Source organism: Protobothrops mucrosquamatus, unplaced genomic scaffold, assembly GCF_001527695.2.
Source record: "Protobothrops mucrosquamatus isolate PMUCROS unplaced genomic scaffold, P.Mucros_1.0 scaffold_109, whole genome shotgun sequence".
Lineage (NCBI taxonomy): Eukaryota > Metazoa > Chordata > Lepidosauria > Squamata > Viperidae > Protobothrops > Protobothrops mucrosquamatus.
Window position 1 is genome coordinate 685,121 of NW_015386185.1, and position 24,736 is coordinate 709,856.

Consider the following 24,736-nt stretch of genomic DNA (forward strand, 5'->3'; position numbering starts at 1 on the left):
ATTGTCCACTCCCTTATTGTAGGGTCATGGTTCACATCTTCCAATCAACTTGAAAGATGTGATTTACTTCCGGTTTCTTTCTCCCGGGCTATCCCTATGCTCCTCCCTCTCTCCTAGTTGCTGGTTTAACTATATATATACCAGACAGTTCTGCACATTGTCAAAGCAAGAATATACAGTATTTGCAGCGTTGACATCCTGCATTAAACATCATTTTTGGGTGGGGCTATATTGTTTCTTAGCAATACATAGTACAAATTTATCAAATTTAGTTAAATGAGATGGACCGAATAGACATGCCTTAATGCTGTGGGACCAAGACAAATGAGTTGCTTAACAGCTATGTGGGATTCATGTACTCATGGCAACTGTAAATTGCCATTGTAAACCAGAACAAACACAGGGCATCATGCTTTACAACTGCATCACTTGGTCCACTTTGGACCAAGTTGTTGGTCCAAATTACCATCATTAAGCAAGAACCTGAATTTATCTTTACTTTGACTATCGGAATTTTCAAAATTATGTTTTTATCATTACTAGCCCTAAAGATGCCTCCCTGAAATCCTAGCGACTCTTGAATTTGCCAGCTAGGTGGGGCTGGTAGTAACTCATTAGAAAGCTATTTCCTGATTCAGAAACACTCCCTTCCTGTCTGACATGATCCCAAGTGTTACCAAGTACCACTCCCCCTTTGAAGAATATTTTGCAACAGACTTAAAATAGGAATGGCTGGGGCATTTTGCTTTTCAAATGTAAAACTGTAGATTTAGCAACCTTCGGGGAATTTATCCAGGAATCCCATTTAACAGCTGAAAACCAGAAACTGCTTTCACTTGATATACCTGCTTCCCTCATCCCATAACTTGTATCCCAGCTTCCCTACAAGCTCTGTTTGGTAGGCAGATGAAGATTTCAGGGCGAGAAGCATGGGAGAAACTAAGACAACCTATTCTCTGCCTGGAAATGGTGTTTTATACTTTAGTCCCGTTGGGAGAGTAATGAGCTGGTAGACAAGGTCTATCAGCCCATGGAAGAAAAAGAGTTTCCAATGTTGTGATCTAAATGTGAGAAAAGATTCTTTGAAAAGATTAATAAGGAGCTGCTCATTGTTGCAATTACACTTCCACCTTTCTTCTTCCTTTCTTGTTTGTTGAAAACTTTGTTAATGTTTCATCCATTGTACAGTTTTGTGACCCACATAAATAAAGAGGTAATTTTCCAGCATTTTTTACAACATGAAAAATACTTAAATGAATTCATTTTTTCTCTCTCCCTCTCTTTCAGGTAACAAGCAATTGAATAAAACTTACAGTAATACTACAATAACTTTATTTTGGGACACTGATGATGGGTGTAAATTGAAATATTCATATTGTTGCTTCCAAAATGGTAGGATTTTTTTTTTAAAGGAATCAGTTTGGCATTTGATCTAAAATTGATGGGGAAATCAAAAGTACTTTGTATATAAGAGCTTCACTTTATAAAAGATAAAGGCACTATTATAAAAATGTTTTAAACAATTTGAGTTTTCATTTTGTGTACATATAGGAAGCCCTCATTGAGCAACTAGCTTATACAGTGATGAAAAGTGACTTTGTGATCAGTCCTCACATTTATGACCTTCAAAAGTCTGTAAAGCAAAAGAAAGTTGAAGCAAGATAATAAGCACAGCCATGGTTTCGCTTAATGACTGCTTCATTTAATGACCAAATTGTGGGTCCCAATTATGGCCAATAAAGAAGGACTATCTGTAGTACAGATGCAACTTTTTGGTGGATTGTCTTTAGAATTATTTCTATTGCATTGTAGATCTAATTTTCTTTTCTCCTTTGAAAAGCAAATCATTTTTTTCTTCTTTAAAAATCAAATCAAAGCTCAGCATGCAAATCAAAATTCCCAACCCAGGATGTTCTTGAGCATTTAAATTTAATTCTCAGTGATACTTATACCAGTTTGGGAATTCTAGGAGTTGAAGTTTACACATCTGGAGGACAGTTATATCCAGGGTTGGCAAGACTGTTGAAGATGTAGAATCTCCCAGTTGCTTAGATTTCAGAGCAATATTTTTTTTTAATTCCTTACAGGTAATAAGTCTATTATGTGTAATGATGTGAATAAATCAGAGCATATATTTGAAGCGTCACCCAACACAAACTACACATGCAATTCAACTATTCATGATAAATCAATAAATCGTACAGTTAAGTTAACAACGGACTATGGAAGTGAGTATCACACCATGATTTTCTTATGCTTTGTTACTTACTACTTACTGAATTTGCCCCAAAACTAAATATTTCTGCATGTATTTCAACAGGAAGAGGTATGTGTAGTGATCCTGATAACTGATAATTAGTAAGGTATATTAGACTATAATGCTAAATCAGCAAAGTTCATTATAAGCAGCCAGGTCCATAGGGAAACTGGAGCCATTCTCCCCGGTTTGCATTTTAGTGTTACTGGCCAACAACATCTGAATAATTTTAATGGAGAATAACTGAACCGATTCAGACCCTGAAAAGATTTTTCAGAACTATTGGATCAGACTCAATGATCGCATCGCTGGTGGATACAGTGTGCTTAGAATTCTGTGAATGTTTCCATACAACGAATGCTGTGGAGATGCTGTGGAGACATCATAGATATCTGGAAAAGCATGGCTTTACTTTTGCCTGGCTAACTGCAATCCAACCAAGTTTTATAATTATGTTGGAAGACTCCATAATTAAAGCCCTCTGACTAAAGCATAGGATGATTTTGGTAAAGGTAAATTATTTGGTGGTCTTCACAGGACAATGAGATTAAAGGGAATTAATGCAAGATCAACAGTTTGTGATTTCCTCCCAGTGTAGGTAACTGCTTTAAAAAAGTTACTTCTTTTCAAGACCAACAAAAGCAGGCGTATTAAGTGCAAATATGCATTTAAAATTACTTTTAATTTGGCCCAAAGGTTTTAAAGAATTTTTGCCATTGTCATCTAAAAAAATCACTTATAATACTTAAGATCTTGTTGGGTTTTTATTCCTTTCTTCCTTTCCTCTGGGTTTTTTTTTTTGTCTGAGGGCATCAATATAAATATGATTAGCTGATCTTAAGAGCATTAATAATCTCAAGGCTTTAGATTAGATTAGGAAAATCCTGGAAAAAGACAATGCTATTATTTGCTACTGAGAACATTAGATGGATATACCTATAGCATCATAAGTCATAACCTTAATTAACAAGAAAATTGTACATTACTTGGAGAATGCAGGTCATTTGTATTTTGATTTTCTAAAATCTTCAATAACTTGGAGATTCTGTTGTTGTTATAAATACTCTCCCTCTGCACACAGATCTTAGGATAATTGCTCATATTTACTTCCCTGTGCCAGATTTAGTATGGGATGTGTTGACTTTTCATCTCATCCCATCAGAAGTCATTGGGAATTATTAATTGCTCTTATAATCACCAACAAAAATGCAATTGATTAGAAATGATGAAAGTTTATGATTCATTGTTTACGGGCCCAACTGGCAGGAAATTCTGAAGACCAATATGTGATTTCTAAAGAGATGTACTTTGTGGAAAGAGGAATTTAGTACACCTACAGTACATGCCACTCAACTCTCAAGAAATGTTATCACCATACATCTTGTCCTGAACCTAAGGAATCAATATGACCTCTGGGGCAAGTAGAAGTTTTGTAAAAGTAGAGTTGGAGAAGTAGTTGGTCTATGTGGGTAGTTGATTAACCCCACATAGAACTTACTGGTCTTGTATTCTTACTCTGTTTGAAGTTGATAAACTTTTCTAAAACCTGAAATTCCTGACATTTTCCAGAAATACATAATGTTGCACAAATGCACAATCTACTGCTGGACACTGGTTCTATTTCCTTTCCGTAAAGTCATGGTAGTCATGGTTTATATTGCTCATATTCTATTTATTGTTGTCATGTCCCAGAGATCATTATTTTGTCATTACTTGATTTTCTATTAATTTTTGTATCAGTACCAGACACACCTGAAAACTGTTTATCAAACTCAACCGCTGAAAGTATAACAGTTACTTGGAGTGCACCACAAAACCAGAGAAATGGCCCTATTCATGGTTATAGCATCAGTGTACGCAATACAAAAACTGGTGGTATGTATGTATACTAATAATACTGCCAATATTGCTATGTACTACTGATACGTATTTCCAATTGTTTGAAAACACCTACTCATGCATTTTCAGGATTTTTAAAAAATATTTTCAATTTTTTCTGGATGGATCATTGTTAAAAACCTTGACAAGTAGCTACTCTTGTTTGCTTCTTCTTCTAGTAATAGGTTTACTCTGTTAATATGAATAATACAGTTAATTTCAAGGATATTTTCAGAGTAATTTTCTAATCTTGATCACTAACACTGAAAATAGTTTGATTTTGTATTGACTCCTTCAAACTGAAGGAGTTCTCCTTTCTGTAGATCTCAATGTATCTTCACAGTATCATCCCAGTTTCAATTAGCAGACAGGCATGGCAGATATTGTTGGAGGACAGTGGTTACTCCTCAGCCACTTCTTCTGGACTTCAAATTATTCTCTTTCTCTTGGAGGGCAGGACAGTAGATGCCACTCAACCAGTACTACATCTCAGATATCTTGGCAGTCTGTACACAGCTTGTGCATTGTGTCGGTGCCAGTATAAAAGCCAGTTGCCACTCCAGTTCATATTGATAAAATTGAACAGATAGAGACAACAGATAGAGTTGTCAACATGTCTTTCAACATTTGAACAAAGGAGTGGACTGAAATATTAAGAGAGATTATTTTTAATTCCAAGTAAAGTTCTATCACATAGACCAACATAGAAATAAAGGCAGTATTGTTGCTGGGAGTTCAGCAGAGGGAAAGAGCAGGAAATTATCTGTCCCTCCATTCATCCTATCTATCTATCTATCTATCTATCTATCTATCTATCTATCTATCTATCTATCTATCTATCTATCTATCTATCTATCTATCTATCTATCTATCTATCTATCTATCTATCCATCTTTGCCTCCATCCTTCCTTCCTTCCTTCCTTCCATCCATCCATCCATCCATCCATCCATCCATCCATCCATCCATCCATCCATCCATTTCCCTTAGGAGACTATTTTTTTTCTATGTCGGAAGCACTGAAGTACTTCTGTGGCAAAAAGATTTGTTGGTGAGATCACTGTTGCCTGGGAATGCCCAGTTGGGGGCTGGGTCTTGAACATTAGCCAACCAATTGTCAGACCAGTGTTCTAACCTCATGAGCAACTGTGCTGCTTAGGAGACTAATTTCCCCAAGTAGATAGATAGGCAGATGATAGATAGAGCTAGAATTTATTGGAATTGGATTCTCCATCTTCCAAGTTCCAGCACTAACTCCAATAGTAATTGTGTGTAATTTACACACATTTGAAGTGAACAATTTATTATTACCTAAAACAAAACAAAAAACCCTTTTAAACTACAATAAATATTCTGAGGTAAAAATCAACTGAGGATAAATTAATCAAAGCAAAGTATTATTCTGAGGTAAGGTAAGAAATTTGTTTAGTTTACATTGGAAAGTATCTAACTAACTCATATTAATGTAGAACCTAATTAGGTAACATTCAAATTCCACCATTTTACAGTTTTCTAATTAAAAAAAATATATTAGAGAAAATGTAAGTTTGTGAAAACAATGTTCATAACTGCATTGTTAAAGAAAATTGCAAAAACTGTAATATGCAAAACTGCAAATGAAATGGATATGTTTGGAAAAAGTATACATCAAAATACATAGAAATCTTAGTGCAAATTTTTTTTTAAAAAAAATAGATCTCAGTATGGCAAATGAAAGTTGCTGGATTCAGAAAAAATAAGAAATCAAATCTGATATGTTCATTCATCCATCTTTATTTTGGCAATTTTAATGGGAGATTGGCTTCCTTTTATGAAAATAAATGTCAATAATTATTTCTGAATTTGTGTCTGCACCAACATTATTTATATTTGAATGTATTTATGCTTTTAACATTTCCAGAATATCTAGGTACTTTTGAAAAAAATGATCGCATGCAATATACAAGGACCAGTTTAAAACCTTACACAGATTATGAAATGAGAGTACGGGCATACACAAAAACAAAAAATCACCCACCACTTGAGGGAAAAGCCTGCATTGAGTCTATTAGGACCCACCCAACAAGTAAGTTGTGAATATTTAATTGTAAATATTTAAATTTATCTGTGAATATTTAATTGGGGGGTAAGGTTATAACAATAATATATAATATTAGTATTATTTATTAAATTTATATGTTATTTGACTCCCAGCGACTCTGGATGGTTATATATAAAAAGTGCCATCATGTGTATTCTACATGTGTACAAATGAGGCACAGAACTCAGGACTGTTGGCTGAACAACCAGGGCCAGCAGCTGCAGGACTACTAGAAGAAAAGGTATTTAAAGGTAAAGGTTTCCCCTCTCAGTTGTGTCCGATGCTAGGGGGAGGAGCTCATTCTGTTTCTTAGCCAGCAGAAGAAGCCAGCATTGTCTGAAAACGTTTCTGTGGTCATGTGGCCAGCATGACTATACACCAAGGTGCAGAGACCACTGTTATCTTCCCACTCAAGTGGTACCTATTTATCTACTTGCATATCCATGCTTTTGAACTATTAGGTGAGGAGGAGCTGCGGCAAGTAATGGGAACTCAGGATCAGCACTTGGGTCTCAAACCTGAGCTGTTAGCTTTCCGGCTGATAAGCTCATCATCTTTAACCATGGACACATTGCGTCCCAAAAGGGGTTTACGTGTTGCAAATATGCAAAGATTGAAAACAAAGCAATAATTATGATGATAATAAGGCATTAGACAAAGTAGATCACAACCTACTACTTGATAAGATAGAAAAATGTGGGCTAGACAGCATTACCACCAGATGGATGATGATATTATCCATTCAGTTGTATTCGACTCTCAGGGATTCTATGTGTCAGATCTCTCCACATCTTTTGGTCTTGCACTACTTCTTTGAGTTTTTCTTTGCTCTGGCTGGTGTCCAGTCATTATGTTATTTGACAGCCTGGTTTCCTTTCACTCAACATAATTGCTTTCTCCAGTAAATTACCCCATATGACATGGCCAAAGTAAGTGAGACACAGTTTTGTGTTTCTGCCTTCTAGTGACATGTCTGATATTATGTGCTCCAGTACTTGCTTGTTAGTCACCTTTGCTGACCAAGGAGCCTTCTTCAGCACCACAGCTCAAATGAGTCAATTTTCTTCCTGTCTTGCTTTTTTAAGGTCCAACTTTCACAACCATAGGTAGCTACAGGAAATACAATAGAGTGGACTATCTTACATTTGGTTTCCAGGCTGATGTCCTTGCTTTTCCATATTTGGCATATGTTCATCATTGCAGTGTGATCCAGTGGAATCCGATGCTTTATTTACAAATCAAGTGTAACAAGAAGAGGATATTTGAAAAGAATGTACCAGTTCTAGAAGCAACAACATTCAGAATCAGAAATAATAGAACAGAGGCTAGCAGTTCAGCTTCAATTTATAATATGAAATAAAGAATTCATAGCAGCAGAATTGGAAGAACTGCAAATGTCTAACCATGACAAAAAAATTGAAACCTTGCCAGAAGTACCTCAGACTGTTGAAGCAAATCAGAAGCAGTCAGCAGTAGAAGCAGTTAGCATTGCTACCGAATCATTTCCATTCCCAAAGCAGGCACTTCTTCATTGCTTTCGCTTCAGAAGAATTGAAACAAAGTGTAACTAAACATCTAGAACAGCACAAAACAACAAAATTAGATTGGTTACATTGAGGCTTCTTCCAAAGAAACAACTAGCCCAAGTATTAAAAGATACCAATACTGTAATATGAAATTTAAGCACCTGCTCACAGCAAGAAACAAACCAACTAATATACAGCATGACTGAAGTTATAATTGAATACCTGGGATCCAAAATTAACAAAGAAGAAAAAAAGCCCCAAATCACCAAATTGGAAAATAAGATCAGCAAGCTAAGATCAGATGAAAGCAAACTAGAACAGATAAAAGAAAAGAAGCTGAAGGACAAGAAGATGAAAGAATACCTCATCAAGAAATATCACTTAAAAACAAGAAAGATTAAGAAAGCACTGGAAATAATAAAGCATCAAATAAAAACTATAGTCAAGAAGATCAGTGATATCAATCTCAAATTGCCCACTATAGGCAAAATCTCCAATTTCAGTCAAATCAAAAACATTTTTAGCAATTCATCAAAGGAGAGTCTGCAGTGAATCAGTCAACCCCTGACAAAGAAGAAACAGTGCAGTTTTGGGTGCAGCTATGGATCAATCCAAAACAATACAAGAATGCAGCTTAGATAAAGGAGGTGGAATAGAATAAAAAAAAGCTGAAATGAAAGAACTTATAATTACACCATAAATGGTGGAGAAAAGGGCAAGGAAGTTCAAGAACTGTTCAGCACCAGATAAAAATGAACTGCATGGTTTTTGGCTGAAACATCTGATTGGTCTATATTTACTCATTGCCAAACAGTTTAACAACATATTGCCAGAAGTTGAAATTGAGGATTGGTTAACATCTGACAAAATCTAGCTGATAATGAAAGGTCCAACAAAATGGGCAGCATCAGGCAACTACAGGCCAATTATCAGCTTACCAACAACTTTCAAATTGCTAACTGGTGTTGTAGCTGATGAAATCCAACAGCACTTAGTTGGAACCATGCTCTTTCTGCATAAGCAGAAAGGAAACCGCCCAAATAACAGAAGAACAAAAGATCAGTTCCTAATTAACAAGTTTTGGAAAATTGCAAGAAAAGGAAGACCAACGTGAATGTAGCTTGGGTTGATTACAAGAAGGTGCTCAACTCCCTGCTAAATGATTAGATAATCAAGTGCCTAGAAATAACAGGACTCCGTAAAAACATCAGAAACTTTGTGAAAAGATCAATGGCACAGTGGAAGACACAATTGCTGATCAAGAGTGATAAACTGGGAGATGTTAATATGAAGAGAGGAAACTTTCAAGGTGACTCATTACTATTATCTGTCATTGCACCGATTCCTTTGTCAACAGCATTGAACAAGTCAGGCTCTGGCTATAAAATATTTTTTTTAAAAAATCCCTGCTAGACTAACCCACCTCCTTAACATGGATAATCTTGAAGCTGTATGGAAAAACATAATCTGAAATAGAATTACTGCTCAATACTGTTCATATACACAACCAGGGTATCGCAATGGAGTTTGGACTAGACAAACGTTCCATCCTCATCATCAGTAGGGGAAAAATAGTGAAAACAGAAGGAATCAAGATGCCATATGGAAATAATTTTAAGAGTTTTGATGAAGACAATCATTACAAAGACTGATTAGAGGACACGGCAGAGAGCAGAATAAAAGAGAAAGAGCTAGAGAAAAATCACAAAAGACAAAGGCCATGAAATACAAGTAGAATGACTGGCAAAAGAAAACAACTATAGTAGCAATAGTAGTAAGCGTCTTGGGTGCAATCTCAAAACATCTGGAGCATTACTTAAATATCACTGGCATTGACCAAATCACAACCAATCAATTGCAAAACACAGTTTTACTTGAAACAACTTACATACTGTAATGATAACTTTAATATTATGAAACAACTTTTGCTTATCCCAGGTCCTTGGAAAAGACTCGATGGGTGTAGAAAAAACATCTAATCTGTCCTAAACAGCTGTCAGACTGTGCAACCAACCCCAATAATATAATTTTTATTGCTAATCACAGTGTAAAAATGCAATTTCAAAGTATAATCAAGGCATTGAACACATGATTTGATCCAAGGCTTGGAGACCCTATTTGGAACCAATTAAGTAGCTTGTCTGATTCTGTTGTTTCTACCAAGGTGGTAGAGGTGGGAGTTTAAATTGTGAATTGTTAACTGTGGATTTTTAATGTATGCCACCTGGAGTCACTATGTGTGAGTTGAGCAACTATATAGCAATAGCGATAGCACTTAGATTTATATACAGCTTTATAGTGCTTTCCAGCACTCTAAGTGATTTAGAAAGTCAGCATATTTCAGTTTTTTCTTTTCAATAAATTTACAGACATTTCTAAAATTCTGTTTTCACTTTGACGTTATGGGGTACTGAATGTAGATTAATGAGGGGAAAAATGAATTTCAACAATTGTAGAATCTGGCTGCAGCATAACAAAATGGACAAAAGTGAAGGGGGTCAGAATACTTTCTGAATGTGCTGTATCTAGCATCTATAATTAATATAGGTAGCACCAAGGAGAGTATATTGTATGTACAGATAGTCCTTGTTTAGCAACTACCTTAGATAGGGACCATTTGTAAATGTGACAGTACCGGTAATCCTCAACATACAACAGTTCATTCAAAGTTACAGCAGTTTGAAAAAAGTGACTTATGATTGTTTTTCACACTTACGACCGTTGCAGTATCCCCATGGTCACGTGATCAAAATTCAGATGCTTGGCAACTGGTTCATATTTATGATGGTTGCAGTGTCCCGGGGTCACGTGATCCCCTTTTGTGGACTTCTGACAAGGAAAGTCAGTGGGGGAAATCAGATTCACTTACCAAATATGATACTTACTTAACAAATACAATGATTCACTTAACAACCGTAGCAAGAAAAGTTGTCAAATGGGGCAAAACTCACTTAACAAATGTTTCACTTAGGAACAGAAATTTCAGACTCAGTTGTGGTCATAACTTGAGGACTACCTATAATAAACAGTAGTAAAAAAACCTCATTTCCCAACCAATGCACACATTTAGGACCACCAAAAATATCCGGTGCAAAACTGATTATGGCTTGGTCAGTTTCAGGCAGCAGCAGCCAGTGATCCAGGATTCTAATCAACTCATTAAGGTCACAGAGCTGAGCTTGTTAATTGTGGTTAGCACTTTTTATGGAACTGCTGCACTGCAGAGAAAAACAACTCAGAAAGAGATACAGGTAGTCTATGACCTACGACTACAACTGAGCCAAACATTTCTGTTGCTAAGTGAGACATTTGTTAAGTGAGTTTTGCCCCATTTGGTCACCTTTCTTGCCTCAGTTGTTAAGTGAATCACTGCAGTTGATAAGTTAGTCACCCGGTTGTTAAGTGAATTTGGCTTCCCCCATTGACTTTGCTCGTCAGAAGGCCAAGCGTCTGAATTTTGATGACATGACCATGGGCATGCTTCAAAGGTTGTAATTGTGAGAAATGGTCATAAGTCACTTTTTTCATTGCCATTGTAACTTTGAGAAGTCACTAAAGGAACTGTTGTAAGTCGAGGACTATCTGTAGCTTGTTTAAGCAATCTCTCTGACCTGAAAGGGAGCAAAAAAAGAGGAAAAAAAGGTCAAACACAGGACACTGTACAAGAGAACTTTATTTGAATGAAACAGTAGCAACCAGTGAATTTTGCAGCATCCATCACTGTCTTTCTCTTAATTGCATCTTCAGTTAGTGACCATTTTGCTTAGGAACTGATTGCCGCCATTAAACAGGGACTATCTGAAATTGTTGGAGCATTCGGATTCCTATACTCTTAGCGCTGCTTATTTTCTCTTAATGAAAACCATTTTAATTTTCAACAGAACCAAGTCCTTTGAAAAAACTTAATTTAAGATTATCCAAAGATGCACACAATATCGTAGAGGTTGATTGTACGGGACCAGATGAATTAAATGGACCTGACAAGCAGTATATTTTAAAATGGGATGGTGATGATGAAAAGAAGAACAGCAGTTGCACATTCACAGTGGACAAGCTTTCTTTTTTAAAAACGTACACTTTTACAGTAAGTTGCATTGTTCTAAACTTGAGACTGAGATATTTCACCTTTTCCCCCTGAAATACAGTATATCTGTCTGTCTGTGTGTGTGTGTGTGTGTGTGTGTGTGTGTCTGTCTGTCTGTCTGTCTGTCTGTCTATCTCATCAGTAAAGTCAAGATTTTGAGATAATAATAAATTAAGTTGATATTCTGAATCAGTCCTTCAGCAGGCTAATGGATTGGATGAGGGCTGACATGCAGACAAGCTGAAAACACTGTTTATGCTTGGTTAATCTGATGATTAATTTCAGGATACACTGTTCTGGAGTGGATTGCTCCAGAATTATAGGAGCAATACTTAGCAATAATCGGATCTATCATTGTCATTAATGGTTGTCAATTGACAAGTGGTTTCAAGGACCAAGTGTATCTTTTATCTCTTCGGTCAGATGCAGTAACTACAACCTTATCTGGTCAGGGGCACCCTGCAGCCATTTTAAACAGAACAAAATTGAGTACAGTCAAATTGCTAATTGAAATAATATATTAATTAACAGCCAAGCATCCTTAGCCATTTCCTCAGAATTAAGTCAACATAACCCTAACCCTGGCACTGAACACTTGGGCAGCTTCTCTGTTGCAAATGTTTTATAATATCTAAGTTTTTATCTCCTTTTTCATAAATGAGGATGGGGTGAAATATTTATTTTCTTATTTCTATTTTGTATTTTTGAGCTGTTCCTTACAACATCCCTTAAGACATTTATATTCTTGATGAAGGTTTCATAAGATATGGCTTTCATACAAAATTTTGGAAGATTTATGTAACAGTTCATTTTGGGCGCATTTCAAATCTCTACATTTATTGTTTCTTCTTCTTACCAGGTATTGGTTTCCAATGGACATTATTCTTCAGACCCAATATCGAAAGAAATAACCACCAAGTGTATGTTAACATTTTAAAAAAATCCTGATTAGTTTAATTTGCATACTGAAAATACAAGATAATAACAAAATGTTGACATTTCCTAAACTCTTTGTTTCATTTCATTTCTTTCTACAGATGATACTAACGCCGTCATTGGATTCTTGGCCTTCCTGATTATTGTAACAGTTTTGGCTTTACTTCTTGTCCTGTATAAAATATACATCCTTAACAGAAAGAACTCAAGGTAGCTTTGTAAAATGCATTATTTTGCTCTCCTAAGTGTGTATGACACTGATAGGAAAACTGCGCCCTGGTCTGTCCCATTACTACCACTGTAAATTGCACTGGAGAAAATTTTGCACAAAATTATAGAAAGAATGTTTCATTATTATCACAATTACTGACAGTTGTGTTCAAGACAGAAACCAATGCCTTCCAGATTTTAACTGGCTACACTTAAATTCCCCCTCCTCTCAGTTGATTGATTTCTTTTGATTTTATGGAAGTTCATTGTCACTCTGATTTTCTGAGGGGTATAGTTTTATAGTAGTCCTCAACTTATAGTCACAATTGGGACCAGAATTTATGATGCAAAACAAGGTGTTGTTAAATGAGTTGCACCTAATTTTATGACCTTTTTTGCTATGGTTGTTAAGTGTATCATTGCAGAAGTGAATCACTACAGTTGTTAAATGAAACACACAGTCATTAACGTCCCCCACTGACTTTGTTTGTTGGAAGCCAACTGGGAAGATCTCAAATGGTGATCACACGTGACCCCATGGCACATACATGCTGGTTGCCAAGTGTCTAAATTTTGATCACGTAACCATGAGGATGCTATAATGGTTGTGAGTGCAAGGACCAGTCATAACTCATTTTTTTTCAGTGCTGTTGGAACTTCAAACGATCACTAAACAAATGTTTGAAGTTGAGGACTACCTGTACTAATATTTTGGCCTTCTTAATTTAGCTCTTAACACCCAAATAATATTTTACTTTTAGAATTTATTTCTCTTTAATATTATTTGCAATCTCTTTTTAGTATCTTAAGTAACTTTTATGTACTTCATTCATTTATTTGCCTTTTGTTTTGGTTTTTATTTTCCTTCGAACTTGATAATTTTAAATTTATATATTAAAAAAAATCCATCGGTCAATGAACATAATGAACCTGTACTTACATTAAACATTTAAAAGAATGCTGATTGAATGATTCCGTTCCAACCATCAAGTTTTCTTCCAGGAGATGACCTTTCATTTTCCTGTCCTTTTTTGTTTTTCCCCACTTTTTCCCAATAAGCACCCAGGTTTCTGTGTATTTATTATGTACATGAAATATATAGACCTTCCTCCCAATTCTTGACACCAAGTGTCAAGATAGCTCTTGAATTAAGTGCACTGCCTTAACACAATCATCACATGTAAAGTTTTGTGGGTTCAAACCTTGGTAAAAGGATCTGAGCCATGCATTGTAGCTATGCCTGTCTTAGGATCTGCAAATAGAGTGAAACCAGTTTCAAGTGATCTCCAGGGGGATCAGTTAATGACATAAAGCCAGGGTAACGTAGATCAGGAATATGCTCAGTTGTATGTCAGGGGGTGAGGCTGTCGTCAAGTTTAGCTAAAAAAAAAAATTGCCATTTGAAATAGTTCTTAATATGTATCAGGGGAGCACACTCTGCTGTTCCGGGTCTTATATGAGCAGGAGGGAACTTGCTGTTTTTCAAAGATGGAGTAGCAGAATTAGAAAAAATGCTTAATGTGTTCACATTCTGATCACACCAGTGTACTAAAAGGTCTTGAAAAATAGTAACATTTCGTTCTCAGCATTCAGTCATATCTCTTGATATTTTTTTGCAGAGATGAAGAAGAAGGAGTAAGGCTTGTAACCAGAGGTAAATATTTAATTCTAGGGGCCAAAGTTTTTTTTCCTAGGGATTCCATTGCTACATGGAATTCTCTACCTTGATGAGTTTTGCTGGCCTACTTCTGAACTAAGATACAATAAAAAGAAACCTTAAGCCCACTGTTGCCTCTTTCATCATCCTTTCTTACATCAGTGGATACATGGTCTATATATCAATGGAATTGCACACACTCATTATTATTGTAAAAATAACAGTGAAAAGTGACAGCCACTCTTTATTTTATTTAGTTTATTCTCTCTCTTTTGTCCAGAAATGAACTTTTAGCTTTATTATGATGTCATTTTGAGCAGTGAACTTAAACTTTATTCAGCATAATTTTATATTTCTTTAAAGTCTTTTCAAGAGTTTCTAATACAAAGAACACATGTGCTAAACTAGGTACTCTAAAAAACACTGTTTATCTTTGTAAATGAGGGCCAACTTCAATAAGACATAAAAGCCATCTTGCTCTAATTCAGGCTCAATTGTAAATAGAATGTGGCCTGATTAGCATCACAAAAAAAACATACAATATGTGGAAAAGGACTAATTCTTTCCTGATCCTTGATCAAAACAAATTTCTAAGCCCTTGTTCCTACATAGGGATTTTGTTTTTAAAGAAAAAATGCAATTAGCACCACTGAAGAATATTAAAAACAGTATCTACAAGTAATATCCATGTATAATTTTTTTTCTTGCAAAAAAGCAATAATTACAAGAAAATATATGTTGCTTTCATTTCAGTGGTCTCAATCTTGACAAATTTAAGGATCCTAAAGGGAAGATGGAAAAACTGTTGTAATAAATTGCACTTGCATGATCCTTTTAGTTTTAAGGGATGTTTTATTCACTTCTCCACTGTTACTGTGAAAGTTTAAATGCATATGCCATAAATGAATCAAATGCCCTTGAATTGAATAATTTGGGGGTAAGTTTTAAAGCTTAGCTCATTGAGTTCAGGCAGTAAACCCATTCAATAATATGGACACATGTGCTCAAGCATGTATTGAATTACTGTTTCATTATACCTATCAGAAGCAAGGCACATATGCTTATCTGGAAGTATTTCTACCTCTTTTAAAGATGATGAAAGACACATGAAGAACATAGACCCAATTCCTGCAGAGTTATTGTGGGAGACTTATAAGAGAAAAATAGCAGATGAAGGAAGGCTTTTTCTGGATGAATTTCAGGTTAGTATCCCAATGGAAAATCTAAGGAAGGTCTCTGAGTGTTGGTGGTTGGCTTTCTTTAGTAGATAGTTCCCACCCTAAGGGTCTCATACATTTTCATTCTTTTACTCCCTTTCAATATGAGGGAGCGGCTTGGTGGCCCAGAGATGGAGCTCTTGCTTCACAATCAGGAGGCTGTGAGTTCGATCCTAGGTAGCAGCAGATCTTTCTCTCTGGGCGCAATGAGTAATTGTCTGCTGCAAACTCCGCATAGGCGTCAGGAAGGCATCTGTCCAGTAAACGCTCAGTTCCAATCAGTCGCCCTGACTCAACCCCAAAGCAAGGGATTGCAGCATCATAAAAAAAAAACCTTCCTTTCAATTTCAGGGAGATTAGATTACATATGACTGAATAGGGCTATACCAGGGGTAGACAACATTGGCTCTTTTATGACTCGTGGACCTCAACTCCCAGAATTCCTGAGCCAGCCATGCTGAGGAGAAATGGAGAGGTTTCCATGCTGAGTCATGCTGGCTCAAGAATTCTGGGAGTTGAGGTCCACGAGTCATAAAAGAGCCAAGGTTGCCTACCCCTGGGCTATACAATAACAGTCTCTTCATAATAATCTGAAGTATGTATATAAATATGAAGATAAGCGTTTTTATGTCTCTGTTCAGATTACATTATTTATTTAATAGGCCTCAATTATTGTGTTTTAGGCTCATTTAGAAATACATCCTGCTGAATTATTTGGGTCTTGTGCTAATCAAAATGGAAATAGAAAACTGGAATCAGAATAGCCGCCAAAAACAACAACAACAACAACAAAAACCAAAACAGGGATTCAGTAGCTCATACCCTTTCTCTGAATTTGTTTTTTTACCTAAAGCTTTTTGCTCAGATGGATATTGTCTTTTGCAGAGCATTCCCAGAGTCTTCAGTAAATACCCTATAAAAGAAGCACGCAAGCCTTTTAACCAGAACAAAAACCGCTACATCGATATCCTGCCCTGTAAGCACATCATGCAAACGTGAACTTTTCAAGTTGTTGTCTCCCCTGCCCGCTTTCAAAAATTATACCAAACTGACAATATTGATTGACATTCTTGATCTTGATTTTTGTTTCCATATGAAAAGACGATTACAACCGTGTGGAGCTTACCTCAAGCCCTGGGGAGCAGGGATACGACTACATAAATGCAAGCTATATCGATGTGAGTGACTTTCATTCGAAATGTGCAAACTCATAGTCAGACATTGTTTATCATCTTCTAACTCTTATATGTGACTTTCTATCATAGGGTTTCAAAGAAATGAGAAAATACATTGCTGCGCAAGGTTTGTATTATCCTTCTGACTTTGCACATAGAAATGAATTAATACAATCATTGCTACCTCTATTGTCTCTGAAGCAGAATTGGTGGCCCCTTTCATACCATAAAACAAATTGGTATGTACCTGTATAGCTGTGGAAGTTTCCTTCCCATTTTACATCACGACTTGCCCATCCATTATTCTTTCTATTCTAGAGAGCAACACATTCCTTATGTGTATAAGGACATGCAATTATATCGCCTTTGCTTTGTTCCTTTTATGTTCTGGGCAAATTGCAACTTTTAAAATGAAAGTTGCTTCCAGGCAAAATAAGAAACTTTTAAGTTCTATAGATTTACCTTTATCTGGTTCACGGTAACCATCACTAGGGATTAATTTATATCAGTTCCATAGATTGTACAAAGATAATCAAATATGCAGTGCTTTTTTTGTAAAAAAAAAAAAGGTGCTGGAACTCACACACATTATACAACCTGTCTTGCCTACCCTACGATGTTTACCTTTGTAGTTGAACAAAAAAAACCCTTCGATTTTTAGTGTATCTAAAAGACTAGGATTTTGTTCAAGGTAAATTTATACTATTAATGTTACCGTGCACTATGTGGCTTTAAATTACAAGAAGGCATTTTATTAATCTTTTGGGACATTTAACACTGGCATACCCATTTAGTTTAATGAGTGGAAATGTCAGCTTTCTATGTGGAATGAAATTGGCCCAATAAAACAAAATTTGGTTGCTTGTAAAAGATTGAATTATTTTTAAGAAGTTGTCAAACAAGGTGGAAAAATTTGCATTTGGAGTTTAATGTGGATATTGACTTGAAACAAATTAAAGTTGAAACTTTGGCAGTGAACAGATTACTTTTAATTTACCTTTAAGTTAAACCCAATTTCATAAATAGATCTGATTAAACCTTATACTGTAGGTCTACCTTTACATCTGACCAATACATAATTAATATATATTATTATTAGTAATAATACCTCCAAATCACAAGACATTGGCTTTATTCTTATTCTTCCCCTCTGCAGTTTAAATATAAAGTATAAAAGACTAAAAAGAGATTTTCATAGACATCCCAGCCTTTGAACTACCCAAGGAACTGAAACAGCAAAGTTTCGCTGTTGGGCAAGCTTCCACATCAGCTGCCTTTCTTTCCTCTCGCTTTGCCTCTTTTTAAACCTACCTTCTGTAAGGGAAGGCAAAAGGCTCACTCACTCTCTTGTGTTTACGTGTCTCCCACCGCCACCATCTGCTTCCACACCACATGGTCCAACCCAGCCAATCAAGCCACACTCTGGCTGTGGTGCTCCAGTGCCTCATGGCTCCTCCTGGAGGAGGCAGACAACGCCGGAGGGGACCCCGCTCGCACCATATCACCAGCGGGGCTTTTTGAAAAGCAAACGAGGATAGGAAGGGCACCAATAGGAAAAGAACACAACTCTTGAAAATCCATTGATAAAAGGTGCCGGGACTCTGTTCCGGTGCGTCCTATGACAAAAAAAGCCATGCAAAAATGTATCTAACGAATTGTCATATTGGGGAAAAAAGCCAAGTTTAGTTGGTTCTTGTTAAACATCTCTAAGAATTTATTTATTTATTTGTTTGTTTATTTGAATTTATTATGGCCCCCATTCCAACAGGGTCGTGGTAACTAACAAAGTCCATAAAACAATTAAAATAGTTTAAAATATTTTTAAAAAACCCAAGACACCTGAAATTCACATTCTTTGTTTTTTTTTTTTTTAAAGATATTCAATTTAGTAGCAATTAATAGTAAATATTTTATTTTTCCAATGAAGGAGAATATTTGTAGCTCAGGGTTGAAATGAGGGCTCCTTGGTGCATTCTGAGCTTGGTTCAGCTCAGAGACCACCAAGGGCCCTTCATATTTTATTTTATTTTATTTTTTTCCCACTTGGAGTATGGAGTATGTATTTATACTTACTTCGTACTCCAAGTGAAATATATGTGTGTATTTGAGTGTGTATGTGTGTGTGTGTGTTTGTGTGTATGGAGTATGTAAAAATAATATAATATCTAAAAGAGACAACCTAAACAGAATTCTTTTGTTGCATATAATTTCTGTTATAGAAAAACTGTCAATGTTTGCAATAAAGAGTGGGTTTACCTTGGGTTTTATTGAAATGGTGGTTTCTAGGTTACCGTTGATAAATGTCATTTTATCTTTTTAATTTCTGTTCTTTAATTAGAAATAAATATATTTGGTTAAAATAAATGGAATGGATTGAAAACAGTATAAAACAAATAGACAAGGAGAAAAAATATTAAATTAGAAATAAAGCAATATTAGAGACAAATACCAACTGATTGGAGTCCTGTAAATAAAATTAAATTCATGTGCGTGTATATTAATGGAAATTCCTTCTAAAACACATCTACACGAGGAAAAAATGTCATTCAGAATCAGGTGGCATACAGATTTAATAAATGATTATTATTAAAATATACAAAAATGCATGAATATATGAATATTTGCATGCATATTTCCACCATGCTACTTCAATTTGGAGAAAGTAATATTCTGATAACCACAGAAAAAAGGAACACTTTTGGAAATATTCGTGCTGCGGGAAAAACAATTACAAACCAGTGAAGCGATGAGATGCAATCTATTTAGGGCTGGAGAAAGGGAAACTCTGTGACATTACAGTTGACAAATTAGCCCATCCCTAATTATTACCTTGAAATGTTTCATGTGATCAAAGTAATATTTTTGTCAGGTCCCAAGGAAGAGACAATAGACGATTTCTGGAGAATGATCTGGGAACAAAAAGCAACCATTGTTGTCATGGTGACTCGCTGTGAGGAAGGCAGCAAGGTGAGATAAAAATATCCATTGTGTGATTTATTAGTTCCTTTACTTGGGAACCCCCCCATTTTTAAACCACCCATTATTCCAGTGTGTCGATGGCTATTGAAAGTGAAAGTTGACATAATTGGCTTAGCTGATTAATTTAATAGGAAACGTCTTTGCTATAAGCTACTTGAAATGATACATAATGTCCTTGGGGTTTAGCAGTTTGCCTTTTGTTTTATTAATTGTATTCTAAAGCAAATTAATCTATTTCAATGAAAAGTTGGTTACCGAACTGGAATGGGAGAAACAAGAGTAGAAAATAGCTCTTACCTATGCTAATGTTAAGCCTACGCTGGTCTATTCACTTTGATGTGAATGTTAAACTTATTTTGAACTGCTGCCATTTTTTTCTGGTAAGACCTGTTTTTTATTGATGCTACCTGGAAGGAATAAAAGTGAACAACTACTTTAGTGTCTTCACCTGGCTTTGGCCAAGCTTGACATGTAGCATACAACCATCTAGCAATAGCACTTAGATTTAGATGCTACATCACAGTGCATTACAGCCTTCTCTAAGCAGTTTACAGAGTCAGCATATTTTCCTCAACAATCTGGGTCCTCGTTTTACCGACCTTGGAAGGCTCGAAGGCTGAGTCAACCTTGAGCCAGTCAGGATCGAACTGCTGGCAGTAGGCAGAATTAGCCTGCAATACTGCATTCTAACCACTGTGCCACCAGGGCTCTTTTTAATCTAAATATATTTTGCGCTAGTTCATTGTGTAAAAGTGTCTTTAGACTGAGTGATATACCCAATAACAAAGACAAACTGAAAATCTACCCAACTGATTAGCAATAAAGTAGAAAGTGTATGTTCCATCCTGCTAAAATAATTGAGCATCTTTGAATTTCCATAGATCAAATGTGCCAAGTATTGGCCATCAATGGAGGAGGAGACTGCATCTTATGGGGACATTATAGTAAGCATAAATGAATGCAAGGTGTGTCCAGATTACATAATTCAGAAGCTACACATCAACCATGTAAGTAAGAACACCAAAACTTGTAACAATTTGTTCAATAATTGTAGAAAGTAAGGGAGATGACCTTGGCAGAATATGCAAGAACTCTACCTAGGCAAAGAGGGTTGAAACATGCGTGAGGTACTGAGAAATAAGATAATATCTGGAAGGAATTCAGGCAAATGCCTTCCTGATTTACTGGAGTATAAGAAGAAGATCTGCAAGGTTCCGTTATTATAGCCTACATCAATATAAGCTATATTTTTTTGTTTTCCTGTGGAGTTGATTTTCTGTCTGGTCTACCTGATAGGGTTGACAGAAGTAGATACTTGTCTATGAGACATTTCATGTAATATCCAGATGATAGTTATAATATCAAATGCCTAGAATCATGAGATGAACCAGTGGTTTATTGATTCCTGTCTCATTTTCTTTGCCATATCTATTGCCCTACTATGTAGATTTTTGCTTTGGTGATTAACACTGGATTATCTTGAAGGAGTTTTAACCAAGATGAACATGGGATGAATGTGTGTTGATGGCTTTTCATAATCTTGTTCACCTCTGGCCTATGTCAGACTAATCAATGATTGCTACAAGGAATTTTTGATGTTTAACTGACAATAAACTGACTTTTTTTTCTAGAGAAGAGACAAGTCAGCAGGAAGAGATGTGACCCACATTCAGTTTACAAGCTGGCCAGATCATGGGGTGCCCGATGATCCCCATCTCCTGCTCAAGCTGCGCCGCCGAGTCAATACTTTAAGCAACTTTTTTAGTGGCCCAATAGTAGTCCATTGCAGGTAAAATAAGTTTTCCTCAATAAGCTTGTGCTTAATTGATCTTTCTTTACACATCCAGTTAGATGATACTGATAAAAGCTGCATAGTGATACGAACGCACAATCTTTACTAAACAATTGAAGCAATATATTTGCTTAACTTTACTTAACAATTTAAACAATAAAAGGAATATTGTCAATGGGTAATGAGAGGAATAACTTTATCAAACATCAAACTCTCTGTGAGTTGAGTTGAACTGATTTAAGAACAAATCTCGCATGTTTCCCATCTGTCAATCTTAACAGCAGCAACTTGAATGATGCTTATTGTATTATTATTTTTTTTTATGATTATGACAGTGCTGGTGTAGGACGCACTGGAACCTATATTGGAATTGATGCAATGCTGGAGGCATTAGAAGCTGAAGGACGAGTTGATGTATACGGGTATATTGCAAAGTTACGACGTCAGCGATGCCTCATGGTTCAAGTGGAGGTATATTTAAAGAGTTCGGTTAATTAGCACTGCCTTTCTGTAATGTATGAAATAATTCTCACCTTTGTTATATGGTGATATTTTATTTCACCTGCCTACAACTGTATACATTTCTGCAACCACCACCATAGAATTCAAAGGGACTAATGTCCAGGAAACTCTTTAAAAACAGAGTTCCTATAAGCTCCCCTTATAACATATATGCTATGGGAGTTTGAAAGAATTTTATTTCAAATACAGTATATTACTTTATGCAATGTTGAGCTGATTCAATTACCAGTCCCATTTTTGCTGCAACTTTCCATTCCCACCATTTACAAGATCTGCAATCCTTGGACCCATTAGGCACAGTACATCTTGATCCACCATGCTTTGGTTGAATATGTCCAGTTTGGCGAAACGGAAGTCTTTGTTTCAGAACTGCCCAACTATCTCAGCCAGCTAAAGAAAAAGGATTCTCCCAATGATCCATCTCTGCTAGAAGCTGAATTTCAGGTAAATAGGATTTCTTTCTCTGGACATACAGAGACAGCCAGCTTGGTCTAGTGGTTTAGGCACCAGACTTGAAAGCATGAGTTCAAGTTCCACCTTAGCCTTGAAAGCAGGCTGGGTGACTTTAGAGCAGTCACTCTTTTCTCAGCCCAATCCACTTCACAGGGAAAATATGAGGAAGAATATGTTCACTGGCTTGAGTGAAAATTTGTGAAAATAATAATGATGGGATATAAATAAATGAGGCGATGCAGTGGTTTAATGGTTAAGATGCTGGGCTTGTCGGCTTGTCGGCTAGAAAGCCAGCAGCCCAGGTTCGAGACCTGAGCGCCACGTAATGGGAGAGCTTCTGTCCTCACCTCACTCCAGCTCCTGCCCATATAGCAGTTTGAAAGCATGCAAATGCAAGTAGATAAATAGGTACCACTTTGGTGGGAAGCTAACAGCACTCTGTGATGTCATGCTGGCCATGTGAACAGCATGACATGACCTTGAAACGATGAACACTATCTCCTACAGTCAACCACGATTAGTACCACCATAGGGACACCTTTTTTAAAAAAATAAATAAATAAATAAATAAATAAATAAATAAAATAAAATAAATACAGCAAATGACTGCTAAACTAACACTTTAATTTTAAACAGGGGTGGGAATGTTAATACTCTGCATCATTGCCAATTGGTTTCTGCTCACTTTAGTTGATTGGCATTTAAAATTAAGTAAGCACAGTATAGTGGTGAGATACAGTTTAGCATTTCTGCTGAACTATAACTTTTCTTTTGTACATCTGTTTTTTTTAGCGACTGCCTTTATACAGGAACTGGCAGAATCAGAAAGCTGGTAGAAAGGAAGAAAACAGACAGAAAAACCGGAGTTCCACAGTAATTCCATGTGAGTATTGGAAAGGGAAATCTGCAAATCATATATTCTGAGTTTGACTGTTCTAAACGATCCATGGAATTTTTTTTAAAAAAGTAACATTACATTTTAAAAGAATTTTTTGAGAACTTTTATGAAAAACTGCATGGAAACTTTCTTTCTGCATCTCCTGCTCCTGTGAGAAGCCACACATTTCTCCAAGTAATTTGCAAAAGAAAAGACCCTTAAAAATATTAGCTTTTGCCTCAGTCATCTAAGCGATACAATCATTTTTTTTTGGGGGGGGGGGGGAATCAAGAAATATAAGATGAATGAATGCACTTTTAGTTCCTTTGTAATTTTACATCTCCAAGTCTTCCTTATCACCTTTATTTATTAATTAATTTTATATCCACTTTTCATAAGGACTCAAAATGTTGTACAGGTTATTTCCTCCTCCTGGTTTTTCCCCATAGTAACAACCCTGGTTAAGAAGAGTAACTGGCCCAAAGTTACTCAGTGAGTTTCCATGGCTAAGGACAAACCAGGACCTGGGTTTCCCCAGTGCCTGTCCTTCTGGCTTCCCCACTGACTTGTGGGAAGCAATCAGAGCAATGACCTCATGTGACCACAGCTGACCACGGCAATGTGACAGCATGGCAGTGCTGAAGTGGGCACAACATTTCCAAATTTCAATCCTATGAGTGTAATGATCCTAGATTTTGGATGCATTCTGCATGTTCGCCCATTTGAGGTTCCTTGGTTCAAAAACTGTTGCCTTACAATGCACTATTTCACCCAGTTGAAGGTTACAAACAGACAGACCTAAGAGCTTTAGTAGTAAATAGATAAATTAACATTAGCATTTTAAAATTCACATGGAAGCCCAGGAGGAACCAACTCAGAGCTTACAAGACAAATACTAAATATGCTGTGGTGGCATAGTGGTTAGAATGCAGTACTGCAGGCAACTTCTGCTGCTTGCCAGCTGCCAGCAGTTTGGCAGTTCAAATCTCACCGGCTCAAGGTTGGCTCAGTCTTCCATCCTTCCGAGATCGGTAAAATGAGAACCCAGATTGTTGGGGGCAATAGGCTGACTCTGTAAACCGTTTAGAAAGGGC

At 36.3% G+C, this 24,736-nt stretch overlaps 1 protein-coding gene across 1 annotated transcript in view; it reads left to right on the plus strand.

Annotated features, from left to right (window-relative positions):
• Nucleotides 1-1,289: 1,289 nt before the first annotated feature.
• PTPRC (protein tyrosine phosphatase receptor type C) overlaps nt 1,290-24,736 on the plus strand; it is a 35,816-nt gene continuing 12,369 nt past the window's right edge. The window contains exons 1-18 of the mRNA XM_015816140.2: nt 1,290-1,392; nt 2,088-2,228; nt 3,998-4,132; nt 6,035-6,199; nt 11,622-11,824; nt 12,684-12,744; nt 12,862-12,970; nt 14,590-14,624; nt 15,720-15,829; nt 16,730-16,820; nt 16,946-17,022; nt 17,110-17,146; nt 19,889-19,986; nt 20,880-21,005; nt 21,630-21,787; nt 22,126-22,261; nt 22,607-22,756; nt 23,558-23,648. Of these exons, the coding sequence (XP_015671626.1) occupies nt 2,102-2,228; nt 3,998-4,132; nt 6,035-6,199; nt 11,622-11,824; nt 12,684-12,744; nt 12,862-12,970; nt 14,590-14,624; nt 15,720-15,829; nt 16,730-16,820; nt 16,946-17,022; nt 17,110-17,146; nt 19,889-19,986; nt 20,880-21,005; nt 21,630-21,787; nt 22,126-22,261; nt 22,607-22,756; nt 23,558-23,648 (1,909 nt within the window). The 5' untranslated portion in view covers nt 1,290-1,392; nt 2,088-2,101. The remainder of the gene's footprint in view (nt 1,393-2,087; nt 2,229-3,997; nt 4,133-6,034; nt 6,200-11,621; nt 11,825-12,683; nt 12,745-12,861; nt 12,971-14,589; nt 14,625-15,719; nt 15,830-16,729; nt 16,821-16,945; nt 17,023-17,109; nt 17,147-19,888; nt 19,987-20,879; nt 21,006-21,629; nt 21,788-22,125; nt 22,262-22,606; nt 22,757-23,557; nt 23,649-24,736) is intronic.